Source organism: Paracoccidioides lutzii, assembly GCF_000150705.2.
Source record: "Paracoccidioides lutzii Pb01 unplaced genomic scaffold supercont2.3, whole genome shotgun sequence".
NCBI lineage: Eukaryota > Fungi > Ascomycota > Eurotiomycetes > Onygenales > Ajellomycetaceae > Paracoccidioides > Paracoccidioides lutzii.
Window position 1 is genome coordinate 1,088,634 of NW_015440949.1, and position 15,669 is coordinate 1,104,302.

At 44.0% G+C, this 15,669-nt stretch overlaps 6 protein-coding genes across 6 annotated transcripts; 3 read left to right on the forward strand and 3 right to left on the reverse strand.

Annotated features, from left to right (window-relative positions):
- Positions 1-114: 114 nt before the first annotated feature.
- Positions 115-1,098, reverse strand: PAAG_01646 (hypothetical protein; the record flags this gene model as incomplete). Its single annotated transcript, XM_015844405.1, has 4 exons — positions 115-344; positions 459-532; positions 586-613; positions 888-1,098. The coding sequence occupies 4 exons, from the start codon at positions 1,096-1,098 to the stop codon at positions 115-117; spliced, it is 543 nt and encodes a 180-aa protein (XP_015701313.1).
- A 1,636-nt stretch (positions 1,099-2,734) lies between these two features.
- Positions 2,735-4,737, forward strand: PAAG_01647 (tubulin alpha-1 chain; the record flags this gene model as incomplete). The annotated part of the gene is made up of 7 exons (XM_002796593.2): positions 2,735-2,746; positions 2,968-3,026; positions 3,130-3,280; positions 3,358-3,445; positions 3,537-3,608; positions 3,709-4,212; positions 4,268-4,737. 7 exons carry the CDS (start codon positions 2,735-2,737, stop codon positions 4,735-4,737), a joined length of 1,356 nt encoding a protein of 451 aa, XP_002796639.1.
- Positions 4,738-5,620: 883 nt separating this feature from the next.
- PAAG_01648 (mitochondrial deoxynucleotide carrier) lies at positions 5,621-6,820 on the reverse strand (the record flags this gene model as incomplete). Its single annotated transcript, XM_002796594.2, has 4 exons — positions 5,621-6,310; positions 6,412-6,565; positions 6,641-6,693; positions 6,788-6,820. The coding sequence occupies 4 exons, from the start codon at positions 6,818-6,820 to the stop codon at positions 5,621-5,623; spliced, it is 930 nt and encodes a 309-aa protein (XP_002796640.1).
- Positions 6,821-7,275: 455 nt separating this feature from the next.
- On the forward strand, positions 7,276-8,787 carry PAAG_01649 (gamma-butyrobetaine dioxygenase; the record flags this gene model as incomplete). The annotated part of the gene is made up of 1 exon (XM_002796595.2): positions 7,276-8,787. One exon carries the CDS (start codon positions 7,276-7,278, stop codon positions 8,785-8,787), a length of 1,512 nt encoding a protein of 503 aa, XP_002796641.2.
- Positions 8,788-9,337: 550 nt separating this feature from the next.
- On the reverse strand, positions 9,338-10,275 carry PAAG_01650 (monothiol glutaredoxin-5; the record flags this gene model as incomplete). The annotated part of the gene is made up of 2 exons (XM_002796596.2): positions 9,338-9,409; positions 9,517-10,275. The coding sequence occupies 2 exons, from the start codon at positions 10,273-10,275 to the stop codon at positions 9,338-9,340; spliced, it is 831 nt and encodes a 276-aa protein (XP_002796642.1).
- A 3,904-nt stretch (positions 10,276-14,179) lies between these two features.
- Positions 14,180-15,361, forward strand: PAAG_11333 (hypothetical protein; the record flags this gene model as incomplete). Its single annotated transcript, XM_015847001.1, has 5 exons — positions 14,180-14,194; positions 14,275-14,294; positions 14,444-14,522; positions 14,631-14,750; positions 14,834-15,361. The coding sequence occupies 5 exons, from the start codon at positions 14,180-14,182 to the stop codon at positions 15,359-15,361; spliced, it is 762 nt and encodes a 253-aa protein (XP_015703423.1).
- Positions 15,362-15,669: the final 308 nt, after the last annotated feature.

The window sequence follows — 15,669 nt, forward strand, 5'->3', positions numbered from 1 at the left end:
CTTGTACACGTCCATCTTCTCACAACTACCCCTCCCTTCCCCCCAACACAATTTCCGACACGAAAATATGCATACATGGGTGACAAGAGAGCAGTGGGGCGCGGCGAAGCACTGTCATTCGTCTTTAGCACAGGCATCTTCGTTGAAGCTCCCCCAATAACCTGTGGGATTGCTAGCATACGTTCCTTGATTCTGCACCGTTTGAGCTTTCGTGGAGCTTCCCGGGATGCTGCCCAGGCGCTGGGGACTGCTGATCCTTTCTCGGCAAGGAGTTTCAGGGCCAGGGGATTGCTGAGCTTCGAGCAACCAATAGTGATTGATGAACCGTTTTGAGTCATTGCTTTCTATTAATGATTACGTATTACTCTTACTGTTTATTCTGCTATGCGAACAAGCAATTTATAAGAGCAGGAAAAGGGAAGAGATATAAAGGACCTTTTAGTCTATACAGAACCCACCCATATTACATTTGTTCCAAAATTCTCCACGCATGTTCGAGTTACTACCCACATGGCTGGTTACAGTAGGGGCCCTGACGTCATCGTCAGCTAAAGCCGCCACCCGCCCCGAAGGCTTGGAGCTTACCGGGTGTTGAGTGCCAGGGAGAAGGGCCCTAGAAAAAAAGGTATGAACAACAAGGGGGGGAGAGAGTAATAGATACAACAAATTATATAGTTACTGGAGAGAATGTAACTAAGAATGTCCTATATCCATCTCATATCTCTGAATCTCATCCCTAGTTAAACGCCTTTTGGCGGATATTTATAGAATTAACTACACGAATGGACTTTTTATTTCATCTCTCCATCTCTTCACACCAACCACCCATCCTTTGGTCAATCACTCTCAATTGAATTTTAACCTTCCCGCTGTCGCCCGATAATTACCGGGGATCTTTTTCTGGTCTACGCGTTCATTTCGCCACTGGGCCTCCTTGTAGAGTGCTTCGGCACCCTTGCACACGTAATCGAGATTTTCGGTGCAATGCTTGCAAAGCTTGCATGATGCGGGGGCGGGGTTATCGTGTGATCCGATGTCAATATTCTTCAGAGATATCAGGTATGGAAGTTCACATCTTGATATTTTGACTAGCTGCATGGTATGAACCACCGGGGCAGCTCAAGCACCTAAGGTGTTGCCGTGATGTGAGCCCTCACCAAACCTGCCTTGCTTCCAATGGCATCATCATCCCAAGTAACTAAGTAGAGATCCACCATCCATCCCCACGGTAGGCCAATAACGATTGTGCAACCCCTTCGCGTGGTCCCTAACCCTGGATTCCTAGGAATATTAATATCTCTCCATAATCAGGCGTATAAAATCAAGCAATTGCCCACTGTCCTTCCATCACAAAACGGGGGTAAGGAGATCCTTTCTTCTTAGCCAAACCGTTGCCGAGGTATCAGATGGGTGTACAGTTCAATGAAAAATTCAGTGACACTTAACAAATTTTCCGTTTGAACCATGTTGCAAAGTGTAACCTGGATAAGGATGGTGGGGTTATTAGATACATGGATATTAAACAAACTCTATCGATACGCAGGCATTAATAATAAAGCGCTAAATGGAATGGAAGAAATGGAGAGTATGATGACGGAGAGAATCAGGACCTAGAATAATGACCAACTTGGGTGATGGTGGCGGTGTTGGAAGGGGGTGGTTCTCAAGAAGCCAATAGTTGGAAGACAAGTCATGCTGTATCAGACATAGTTATTACACCCTAAACATTAGCACCATCTTTATCTGCACGACAAAGATGTCAATTTGGAGCTCTATCTCCAAGAAATAAGAAGACAAGGAGGCACTGCTGCGTACAGAAAAGAGGGGAGACGAATTTCATCAGCGAAGGTCGCAGCTGTATGATACCATTCTAATATCCATTTCTCGGGATGGAATCAGACTTCCGACGTGGGATTGGGATGGATATCCGATTCTAGAAGATGTCGTAGAATGCGTTTTCCTGCCAAAATGGCACTCGTCCTTCCATGGTTTTCGATGTCCAATCCAACGTCGTGTGGTGTTTTAAAGGGGGTAACTCGGTCTGCCCGATGGAGGACATTTTGGGATGTATCTAGGGCAAGGATATTCGACAGCAGCATCCGATAACAGGTTAATCCATTCATTCAACAAACAACAACATTAATTTGCCCTATCTTCAAAGCTAGTTATTTTCGGATAATACAGTTTTATGGACCCCGCATTTGCCAGCTGGGAGACACGGAACGGGTCAGGTGTAAATCCAGCATCCTCGGTCTTAACACAAGGAGTTAAAATGAACACGGGGTTGGGTTTGACAATATTCTGCATGCCAGAATGAAATAGACATATCTCACAAGGTATAGTCCACCAGTCACTCTCTTTTATATTATAGTTAAAATATAAGGAATGTATTGACTAGCTGACTTGCCTTTTTGTTACTGTAACTGTCTTTCAAATACAGAGAGTTAAAAAGACTTGCACTGTTTGGAGAAGAAGCACACAACACTGCTGCTGACCTAACCAACTGATTCCACGTGACGTTCTCTCACGCTAACCCGATCGGGCCTTTCGCTCTTCTCCCCAACATCTCAACATCAACATCCGAATTTCTTCATCTTCTTCAACTTCTCAACTCGCTCTCCTCCTCTCCTCTTCATCCCAATCCGAGACCGTCCTGTGGGGATTGTTAACCCCTGCTTCTTCTCTCCTTCTCGTACTCCCTCCATCCAGTCCGTTTTAAACCACATCTGTCACCATGAGAGGCGAGGTACGTTCTTGATGAACCCTTTGTTTACCCCTGGCCATTGGGCGTGTCAGCCGCGTTTGGCCCTGCTGTGCCGCTCGCTATTCTGCCGACACACACACAACAAAATCACGACAACCTCATCCATTCCCCAAAATGTTTCCTTATACAATCACCCGTGCATAAAACCTTTCCGTCCAAAGTATACATAATACTCCTGCTGACAATTTACTCCCCACGATCAGGTTTGCCATCTCCATATTGGCCAGGCTGGAACCCAGCTTGGAAACAGTGCTTGGGAACTGTAGGTTTTCCTCACCGCCTTTCTCCTCCTACCCTATCTCCCGGGCTGTCAAAAAAATCATCCCCCAATAACTAACTCTCAACGCAACATTGTCTTTATTCAGATACCTCCTCGAGCACGGTTTGAAGGCTGATGGTCGTCTGAACCCTGAAGCCACTGATATTGGCGAAGCCGGTTCCTTTGAGACATTCTTCACAGAGACTGGCAGTGGCAAATATGTCCCCCGTTCCATCTTCGTTGATCTGGACCCTTCAGTATGTCGATATGTTTTTATATACCCTAGAGCATATAAAACATTGAATGGGATGGTAGTTGCTTACAAGTTCTAAAGCCAATAGATGAGATTCGCACCGGACCTTATCGCCAGCTCTTTCACCCTGAGATGTTGATTAGCGGAAAGGAGGATGCTGCCAATAATTGTACGGATCACTTCTTCAGGCTGCATTTTATTACACATGTGTATCTCATTGTAACTGGGCTTAAAAGCTTGCGCTAACTCTCAGAATACAGATGCTCGCGGTCACTACACTATCGGAAAAGAACTGGTCGACAGTGTCATTGACCGCATTCGTCGTGTTGCTGGTATGGATATATTCTGTTTTGGTCCTTTGGTCTATTCTATTTCTTTATATAGTATAGTTTTGGCGTGAGGAAAACTTGTACTAAGGCGAACTTGCAACAGATAACTGCTCGTCCCTCCAAGGATTTTTGATCTTCCACTCGTTTGGTGGTGGTACCGGTTCTGGTTTTGGTGCCCTCCTCTTGGAACGTCTCTCCACCGACTACGGCAAAAAGTCCAAGCTCGAATTCGCTGTGTACCCAGCCCCCCGTGTCTCGACCGCCGTTGTTGAGCCGTATAACGCCGTTCTCTCCACCCACAGCACCATCGAGAACTCCGACTGCACATTCCTTGTCGACAACGAGGCCGTCTACGACATCTGCCACCGAAACCTTGATATCCCCCGCCCAGGTTATGAGCATCTCAATAGCCTCATCGCCCAAGTTGTCAGCTCCATCACTTCCAGCTTGCGCTTCGATGGCGCCCTGAACGTTGATCTCAATGAGTTCCAGACCAACTTGGTCCCTTACCCTCGTATTCACTATCCTCTCATCAGCTACGCCCCCGTTGTTTCCAGCAACAGAAGCTCCCACGAAAGCTTCAAGGTCCACGACCTTACCTTCCAATGTAAATATTGATCCCTGAAACATTATGTGAGGCAGATATTAACACTAACTTTCAGGTTTCGAGCCAAACAACCAAATGGTCGTCTGTGACCCCCGTAATGGAAAATACATGGCCGTCGCCCTCCTCTACCGCGGAGATGTTGTCCCCCGCGACTGCAACGCAGCTGTTGCATCTCTCAAGGCCAAGACCTCATTCAACCTCGTCGAATGGTGTCCAACTGGCTTTAAGATCGGCATCAACTACCAGAAGCCAATGCGCGTACCAGGTGGGGAACTTGCCCCTGTCGACCGCTCTGTCAGCATGTTGTCCAACACCACCGCTATCGCTGAAGCCTGGAGCCGTCTCGACCACAAATTCGACCTTATGTACTCGAAACGCGCCTTTGTACACTGGTATGTTGGTGAGGGTATGGAGGAAGGTGAATTCTCTGAGGCGCGTGAAGATCTTGCTGCATTGGAGAAGGATTATGAGGAAGTTGCTAGTGATAGCTTGGATACGGAGGGTGATGAGGGACTTGAGTATTAGAAGGAAGAGTTATTAATGCACACCAACGCGGTATGAAAAGAAAAAAACCAGAATAGTCTATAGCAGCGTCACACATTGAAGCCTTAGCTTAGGTTTGTTTTAAAACTGAGCCTATGATACACCCCCCACCTGTTTGATAACTTTTGCCCTGCATCACTTGTTCCCTTTCTTGTCCTTTTCTGCTAGTGCAAGTTGCCAGCTGCCCTCCTTTTGAGATACGTTATTTTGTAATCCAAGTTCGCTTTTTTGAGACTATTCTATTTTCTTTCTTTTCTATGCTATGTTGAGTGTGTGGGGGGTTGAGTCTGGTGATGGTCGAAGTTGAAAGCCCGAGAGTTATGGGGATAATAGGACATACATAGGAAATAAATTCCTTTCTTGAACCATATATTTACCTGGGTTGTTCTTTATTGATGTAATTGGATATGATGGACAGTTGCCATTGATGATTAGATGCAAATGGTACATGTAACAGGGTTTGGGATATAGGGGTCCTGGATGGAGGAAAAACAACAAAGTTTACTCTGTTTTTCCGGGATATGTGGTTAGCACAATGCTATGGCTCGTCCATTGGATGAATGCAATGTGAAATTTGGAAGACAAAGTATATATATATATATATAATACTTGGTCTCCAGATGCATCTCCAAGGGTATAGTTGCAAGTATATCTTGCCCATGAGCCCTCCATAACCATATGGATAATATGCGCAAAAACGATAGCACCAACACCCATTGTACACATAAAACCATATTATTAATAATTACCCATTAGAAATTAGAAAAGAAGTAATTAACGAGTAGAACCCAAATACCCAATCTTCAAAAAAAAAAAAAAAAAGAAGGAAAAGAGAGAGAGAGAGAGACAAGATAAAAATCTAAACTTATCCTTTCTCCTTCAACAACCCCAAAACATGCTCATACGTCCACATCGTCACCGCACTCGCCGGCGCAGCTTTAATTAAACTAACCGTCAAACCCCTATAAACCCCTCTAACCCCCTGCTGAGCCACAATATCCCTCATCGACCTCCAAACCCCATAATACACGGGTATATTCGTATGAATATACCTCCCCCTCGTTGGCCCCTGAACCTGCAACCGTTTCCGAACAAGATCCAAAGGAAAAACGCCCGTCTTCGCAATTATACTCGCCACGATTCCCGCGCCCGCATCGCCGCTGCCAAGCGGCAGTTGCAGTTCTGCAAACGGCACGTGCACAGATTCATACGTCGCGAAGAACAGGCCCATGTACGGGATAATTTGACCAATGGCGGCAGTGGAGCCGCGGAAGAAGCCCCTGTAGCCTTCCGTGCGGGCTATGTCGCGCAAGCTCATGAGGAGAGAGGTGTATATTTTGTCATTTCCCTGGGCGGCGAACCGGGTGCGGAGGAGGTCGAGGGGGTAGGTTGCAGCGGTGGCGAGGCCACCGGCTACGGCGCCGCTGATGAAGGTGGTTATAGGTTGGGGGAGGTATGTGGGCAGGGTTTGTGAGATTGCGCGATAGGTTGTGAATTGGATGCCGCCATAGCAGATATATAGGAGTTCAGCAGGGATGTTGCCTTTCCAGAGGCCCTGGGGGTTTGAGAGGTTTGTTAGTTTTACATGTAAAATTTTTTTCTTTTTTCTTTTGGTCGTTGGTGGTGTGTAGGAGAATGGGAGGGGAGAAAGTGTACCGTTATACCCTCGTCGCGGACGATGGATTTGAGTGTGGAAAGCGTGCCTTTGTACACGGGGCCTTTGACGTCGCGATGGGAGAGAGGGTCGGAGAGGGAGTGGATTTGGAGCTGGAGGCGAATCTTGACAACGTCGAGGGGTGCAATGCAGAATCTGTGTATCGCGTGAATATACTGACCATACATCGCCATGTATTTTGGCTTAAAGATATACTCCATACGTACGTACCTGGAGACCAGGCCAGCTGTTGCGCCCGCCACTACTACCTGAGAACGGTCACCCTGCGAAAGATAAGAGGCTTAGCATTCAAAATTAACAAAGAGGATTATTTAACACAAATATATATATGCATCAAATCAAGTATGCCAAACCCACTTCTTCATTGAGATGTTCTCCTCCGGCTGACATACAATATGCGGAGTTCGGCCAAGTGGTAGACCGGGACAGAGCAGTTGTCCTCCCTCAAAACGGCGAAGGAAGAAATTTCACGGGTTTACCAGCGATATTTAGAAGAGACAGCCAGGGATAAGAGAGTTCCTTGTACACATATTAATCTCGGCTGGGGAATTGGAGGCTTGAAAAATAACGAACATGTAAATTAATATCCGAATTCGCCGCAATCAAAACAAAATATAATTCCGGACTGAAAACACCTTCTGGATCACGTGATAACGGCACTCCGCGTGAAGTTTTTTATATCTGTCGGGGCGTTAACTGTAGCTTACAGCCAGCCCTCTTTCAACCTCAACTCGGTTCGTGATATATCAGCTGTGACAGCGATAATTGGGCGCTCTTTTGCCCCCTCGGATTCCTTGTTCGTTCCTACTTCTCCTCGCCCAATTCCACTTCTCGGGATTGGCGCCATGTCGCTTGGTCTTTTACCGCTGCACCAGGTCCGTTTTAGGCTCGCCTCGACATACGGGTTTTGGACAGCTCTCAGGACGCAGGGCCCATCAATTTCACTGCTACGAGCAGGTTATAGTGATGCAGCTCAGAATAAATACCCGATAAAACTGATGTCCCACCACAAGAACTCACGAACGTTTCCCACTGAGCTACGGTCCTTCATCGTGAAAAACATGGAGTCCGCAGAAGTCGGGAGTTTAGGTTGGGTGACTGTCAAATTGGGGAATAATGCATATTATATATATTCGGGTATTCGCTTGCGGGATGCATGTACCTGTGCCAAGTGCGTGGACTCGTCAACTAAGCAACGAGACTTCCGCATGTCAGATATACCCGTGGACATTAAGGCGAGGACTGCCGAGGTTCAAAATGGTAAACTGGTTGTGACATGGATAAATGACATTGCTGGTTATGACGAATCTCATATCTCTACGTATTCCGCTGATCAATTGACTGCCCTGTCTGCTGGTGAAAAGTATTTCCGAGCCAAGATTCGAAAGCGCACGTCGTGGGATAAATCGCTCATTGAAAAACATCAGCATTGGGTATCATTCAAGGATTATATGGAAGATGAGACCAAGTTTGCCTTGGCTATGCGTAGTTTGAATGAGTTTGGCATAATGTTCGTTAAAGACATCCCGGAGTCAGCAGAGATGGTTGAGAAGATTGCGACACGCATGGGCCCACTGCGTAACTCCTTCTACGGCGAGACATGGGATGTGCGCAGCGTTCCAGATGCCAAAAACGTCGCTTATACCAACAAGCGCCTTGACTTTCACATGGACTTGTTATACATGAAAGACCCACCGGGATATCAATTACTGCATTGTCTACGAAATTCTTTCTCGGGCGGCGAATCCCTTTTCTCAGACACACTACAGGCCGCAATAAATCTGTTAAACAACTACCCCTATTACTTCGACACCCTTTGCAATGTTCCCACCCGCTTCGAGTACAAGAACAACAACCAGCATTACGAATACTCCCACCGGACAATCGAGATTGACGGCGAGAGAGAGTGGCTAACCAGCTCTTCCGGAGCAACATTGCGCGCTTACATTAACCGTGTCAACTATTCCCCGCCGTTCCAGGCACCTAGCTACCTTTCAGAATATCTGAAGGAGCACCGGGATGTACAAAAGTACATCAAGGCTATGCATGCCTTTGCTACAGAAATATCAAAGCCCGAAAACATATTACAGGTTAAACTGGAGCCCGGGCAATGTGTCATATTTCAGAACCGCCGCGTGGTCCATGCGCGAAATGCATTTGATTTGTCTTCTGCGAGCGACGGGAAGAGCAGCGATGAACGATGGCTGCGCGGTGCGTATGTGGACGAAGATGCTCTGAGATCGAAGCTCCGCATAATCAGTGAACAGTTTCCTGAAATTTCGACTAAGCGCATAGTTCCCCGACCTGGGGAAGTCCTTCCCAATGAGGAGGTCGCAAATGAAGACAATCAAACGTAGACGGATAGTTCAAAGATGAAGAAACAAAATATTATCATTGCCGTGGCGATGTGCTCTCGGAATAATCTATCGATGAAAAATTGTAACCCCTTCTTGATCAGCATAAACAACTCCAGGGAGATGTAGGGTTATATCTTTGCTAGATGAACAATGTAGAGAAATGTGGAGAAATAGAACCTTATGGATTCCATATTTTTTTGGATACATGCACATTCGTTGTGACTACCTTTGTTTATTTAGACTAGTTCGAAATCATATTAGGAGAACCAGAGAGGGTAAAATATGCTTGCTATACAGAGTATCTATCAATTTACAGATGCAAGGGGATAGGAAAGGGATAAAGCGCAGTAAGTAAAACAGATAGAGGGCCAGTTGGACGTAATATCATATCATTGCTTTACTATATGGTCATCGTACTATTTCATCAGGCGCAAAAAAAAAAAAAAAAAAAAAAAAAAAAAAGAGAGAGAGAGAGAGAGAAATAAAAGAAAGAAGGAAAGAAAAGACACGAAAAGAAAAAAGAAGAAAAAAAATCTGAAAATCAAAATCTCTATGCTGGCGCCTTGGGTGCTACTGAATAGTCCTTCAAAAAGTCCGGATTTGCATTGATTTCTTCCTTGACCTGTTGTTATTTTAATTAAGTTACCAATTAGCTTTCATTGAGGTGTTAAATAAAATAATATAAAATAAATAGGTGAAAAGCAAATGGGGAAGATGAAATAAACTCACAATATCTAGCCCGCCCACCAATTCTCCCTTCACCCACAACTGCGGGAATGTCGGCCAATCAGCAAACTCCTTCAAGCCCTGCCTCACTTCCTCATCCGCCAAAATGTTGAAGAAGCCATATTTCACACTGTTTTCGCGGAGTATGCCAACAATCTGCCGGCTAAACCCACATCGTGGCGCACTTGGTGTCCCCTTCATAAATAACATCACCGGCGCAGCCTTCACTAGCTCTTCCAGTCGGGCGAACAGCTCTTCCTTGGTGGATCGCGTTGGTTTGGGAGATGCTTCTGCGCCGTTGATGACGCCAGGGGCATTAGATGTGGTGGGAGCGTGGACATCCTTTCTCGGCTCTGTTTGGAGCGGTGGAGGGATTGATTGCTTTTCTGCACCCGCCGTATTACTGCCTGTTGCAGCTACGCCAGCATATTGTTCGATGGCGGCACGTGCCTTAATCGCATCGGAGCCGGAGAGCGACTGTAGAGTCTTGCAGTCGCGGATAAGAACGATGAAGGGAACTGCGGTGACGTCGTATTGTTCGGATATATCGGGGAGTTCTTCAGCGTTGACGCTGACGAAGGAGATGGAAGGCGGGGTGGTTGCGGGATAGGTTGAGGCGAGTGTGGAGAGGACGGTGCGCATCTGAGTGCATGGTGCGGCCCAGGCAGTGTGGAAATATAATACGAGAAGGGCGGATGGGGGAAGGGAGGAGATGTGGCTGTTGAAAGCGGCTTCCGAAGCAATTTCGTCTAGGGTTGACATGTTGCGGGTCCACGGGTGGTGTATATTTCAGTAACGTGGTGCGTTACTCCAACCAAGACGCCCCTTTTGATCGGTGAAAATAAAAGGGTCGGGGGTTTAGGTGAGCGTTGAATACCGAAAACCAAGCAGGAGATAACACTGGAGATATAAAACGTTGACTGGTGTGGTCGTGTTGGCGATGGTAATGGTTGTTGGAATGAATATATCTTGGATAGATGAGATCGGGATGTGGCTGTTTGTTTAAATTTTCTTATCAGATCGCGTTAACGTAATCATTCACGCAAACTCACCAAAATCATTCAACGCACCAATTTTTTCACTCTAATCACCACTTACATCGAATCATCCAACGTGGCCGTATTATCAAAAGATCAAGCTCCTGACTACGAAGAAAGGCTTCAATTGACTATTGGTGCCTATGATCCAGTCAAATTTCAAGCATCTGATTATGATGTTACCTATTAACACCTTATATAATTAATTGATTGTACGGATTTAAGTCATGATTTAAAGCTGCAATCAACAAGCGGAAGTTAACTTCTTCAGAAGAGAAATTACTAGTTGAATGAATAATATCTATGAATAAGTGAGAGAAGTCTTTTTAAATTTCTATTGTATAATATATGAACAATATAATTCTTATAACATATCATAAGAAGATATAAAATTATATGAGAGAATAATTAAATTATCTATAATTAACTTTGATGAAATAAGTAAGCTTTGCAACAAGGCTTAGTTAACTAGTTTTTTCAAAATTAAAAATTATTATTAAATTATAAACAGCTCATAAGCTATGGCTTTTATAGTCAGGAAATTACAAATAAGTCATTATCATTGAATATATATCATAAAGTTAATTTTTAAAACTTATAACATTGTTTCATAAAATAAACTACATCAGACCTTCTGCCTACATAGAAATACAAATCTACCAGCTAGCTGAGTAATTAAAATTAGTGAATATAACTAAACAAACAATAAGTTAAATTTATTATAATTAAAAACAAGAGTTTAATAAGTTAGTTATAAACTACTATTATGAAGAAGAATAGTAGTAATTATAATATGTTTTTCCATTCATTTTTTTTATTTATCTTGTCAATCATAGCTATTAAATATGAGCTACTTTAGATTATTAAAATAAGTATATTACAAGTTAATAAAACATAATATAAGACTTGATATTTAATTATATGAATAAAACTGAATTTCTAAAAATTATTTATAATCTCAGTTATTCTAAATCTTTAAAATATCTAGAAATGTTAATTAGCTAGAATATCAAATTATAAAAATGGAACATTGCACAAAACTGCTTTATTAATCAAGGGAATAAAACGCTACAACTTGCAGTTGTCAAACAAAAGTGAAAGTGAAACATATACCATACATATATATATATAGAAGATCAAGAAGAAATATTTAACAGCAGACAGAAAGCTCAAGTTATTAAACAAGTCATGAAGAAGTATGAGAAAGTGAGTGAGATTAATTTAAGAAAATATTGAGGCTGCCAACTTGCAGCAAATGTAATATAGTGAGACATACAATTAGACAGTAGAAGGAATAGATCTACACATTTAGTACAAGAACTTTCAACATTGGTAGTAACTGTTATTGCCGCCGTGTCACGTGGAAATACTATTAATAGTATACCAAGCCGCTAACATTTTTAGCTCAGAAGCTTAATTCAACCCCTCAAACCCATCACAATAAGGCCATCTTAGACCGCCTTGGGTAACACATCCTCAGGCTTCAACATGCATTTGAACGCTGGTGTCCGTTATAGCCATTTGAATTTAGGGGGGCGGGTTGTATGGAGAAAGTGTTGAAACTGGATCGTGTCTACTTACTCCGTTCTCTTTTCTCCTTTTCTCAAGCGCGGTATGCTTACCCAAAACCGATTCTGATGAATATCCGGCTATCTTAAGAGGCAGTGTGCTCTCCGAGGCCCTCCTCTGTCATTTAAGACTCTCTTGTACTCATTCTATTAGGCCTCTAAATGCAGAACCTATGAGGTTTGGTATTTTAGTCTTTGCTCATGCCACTTCAAATTGAGCATACTTCCTCCTATTTATTCTCCGTGCAAAGATCTATCGTCTAGGGAATCCCCGGCAACGCGGGTTCAAACCGTCATTTTTGTCATTGCTGTCTGCAAACCACTCATTGTGAATGCAGATTCCTTTCTAGCCAGTGGCAAACTGATGTATAGTTTTGGGATACAAAACTTATTGCTTAGCACTTGACACATATAGAAGATTAGATTATAAACCCATTATGCACCAGCTAACCCCCACTTGATTGAAGGTCATTATTATTCAACAGGTTCTTCGAAATTCCAGTGTCCATTGTAATTACAATCAGCGAAGGCGACCCTGCCGATTCAAGTCGGGCTTCAAGAATGACTAAAAGTCTTTTGCGTGCATGAGCATAATCATATTATTTCCGGACTCCCATCTAGCGAATATTTAGTCGACCACCCAAGTGTGCCTAAGCGGTTACTGGTTGCCTTACTTAACTTATCATTAGCTTCCAGATACCCCAGAAGTTGTGAGCCGGTGTGGGGAGGGCAGGATTGACAGACTGGGCATTTTCGGCCGTTTCCTTCAAGCGGGAATAGAAAACTCATTTACCAGCCGATCTTTCCCAGCGTTTTTCGAATCTGCAGCCCAAGGTGTTGTCCAAACTGCCTGGTCTGCAGCCTGACGCCTTTGGCGCAAACCTAGGCGAATCAATGATTGCCGCGCCAATCTCCGGGAAACTCCGCTGGACAAGGCTGCGCTGCCTTACCAAATTGCCCCATAAGTACGGAGTACTCTTCTACATAAAACGCGTCGTAATGTCGCCAGATTTGGGATTCTCTAAATATTGTGTTTCCACCTCTTTTTCAACTCCGGAAAAGTTATTAACGTTTGTTATTACTCTTCAGCCCAAGAGGTTCCACACTCTCTTTAGCCGTACGCTGTTCATTTCATTTCTTTTACTCTTGTTCTTTTCCAGTAGCCAAATGTGTCTAACATAGTATCAGTGTCGCTGCGAAACGCAGAACAATATACGAATAGATATGACGGATTGGACCATAACGAGCCCACGAGGCCCTCGGGAGCATGTACACCATGACACCAACGTTTATCAGTAAGTTTCAGAATTGAAAATGAAACGATAATTCATTTTGTTTTGTGTCTTGAAGATAGTGACAGGTATCCCGGCGGCCGGACTACATATATCCTTTTGGACCAAATGAATCGTACTCGGCATATATATAGGCATACGTGGATCAGTTTCCTGGTGTTGTTTACCTAGTACTTGGTTTGGGCATTGTTGGATAGATTCCCTGGAGGTTAAATTTTTCAGTAGCAAATACTGTTTATTTCACTGAACCTATCGTGCTGGAGCATTGCTAAAAAAAAAAGAAAAAAAAAGAAAAAAAAAAAGAAATTAATAATAATAATAATAATAATAATCATTCGGTCGGATAACCCTGTTTTGCTGGGTAATCCGTTTATCTGTTCGCTATTTTCTCCCCATATCTTCTTGCTACTTTAGAGAATACGCTCTGTTCCATAACCGGAGTTCTGGAATCACACTTGGTCGGCTATGTTACTTAGCTATCCTTGCGGAGAATCCACCAAGCTCCCTCGTGGTGTTCTAATAGTGCCTATCACCTCATCACGGTGCTTCCCCTCCTTCAGAGGCCTGGCATCCCAAACGTGTCACCCGCCAAACAGGCTGGTTGTGGGCAGGTGCCGGCAGGTCAGTTTGGTCCTAGGTATGGAGACCTTTGGATTTTCTTTAGGATTCCGTTACTACAATCTCTCCGCACGAATCTCAAAGATTCGTCCTTCATTTATTTCTTTAATATCTTTTCCCCTCTCTAATTTCCCGTGTCTTTCAAGCAGCGATGGCACGAGCAACGGTGAGTCTCCTTTAAATGCCCCTAAGTTCTCAGATCTGTCCCGCAATTCACTTTTTGACTGAGCGCGCTGGATTCCCCAGATACCTTCCTCTCAAATCCTGTAAGTATGGCGCCCATTGAATTTCCCATAGATTTCGAACCAGAAGGAGTCGGTACGTTATTCGCGAGGTTATCAATTGTTTGTCAGTTGCCTTTTTCCAGAAGTCTGACCAATACCTTGAGACTACACTTCCGTTCTGTTCAAACCAGCTGCCCTCTTAGGAGAACCCTTTTTCTCCAACTGGCCCAGCGCATAGCCAACCACATGGATAATTGCGCCACATTCGGAGTATGTTATGGTCTTATTTCTTTGCCAGATCTAGGACAATTTTGTGAACAAATATTGGTGTTTACCCTTCCATCAGCATTAAATATTTTATCTAACATGAAGTTTTAGACAGGCAAAACATTCGCCACAACATACCGAAATTGTGCCGATGACGGGTTCCCGGCATCGAGCAGCACCCCGACAATAGGTATTGCGGATGGAAACACACCAAAAAAAGTGCTATCTACCGTGAGAATTAAACTTGGATCAAGAAAGGTTTTCCAAACTTACCTTTTCTCGATTTAATATGCATGATTAAAGATTGTTGATAGATTGTTGATAAAAAAGCTCCAGCCCCGATGATAGCTTCCGGCATCCGGTTAAGCGCAAACCACTCCCAGTTCAATGTATCGAGACTGGCTGTAATATGCGCATTTTTTCAGACAGAGCATGTTTGCTCCGACACCTACGAGAGGTGCATAAAATCCCCAACCGCTACAAAATCCCCCGGGACCTTCCCCTGCCAAATCGCAGAATGTCCACGCTTAACTAAACCTTTCTCTCGACTTTGGAACCTTCAAAACCACATGAAAATTCATGGGCGTCGGAATGAAGGTCTGCCTGAAACTTCTGCAATGTCACCAGTGGAGCGAACGAAACGCCGAAGGTCAGGAAGAGATATACGTTTAGACGATGTGAGATGTATATCTTTGGATAGTTTGGATTCCAAGGGTTCACCGCAGTCTCTGCAGTCCAGGCTGGAGTCACTTGTGAAGCAGAAAGGAGAGTTGGATGAGAAGATTAGGGCACTTGAAAATGCGCAGCGCATTGTGGAGGGTATGGACTGTAAAAAGGGATAGAAGTGGCATATTTGAGAGTTCACGGTTGGATAGTGGGAAGGAGGTTGTGGTTGCTGCGTTTATTTGATTTTTAAGTTCCCTTGGATTATTCCTTTCTCTGCAATTCCCTCTGTTAATTATTTGTTGATGTGTGTGTGATTTTTATGGGGAGTTTTCATGTTGAGATGTATGGCGATACGATACATGTCCAAACCGCATTTTGATGCTAGGTTTATTATCAAATATCTGACTCATAAAGAACCCTGATCTCAATGGCATCTGGTATCTCCTGGTGGTCTCGATTGTACATACCAAGTCCTTTGACCTTG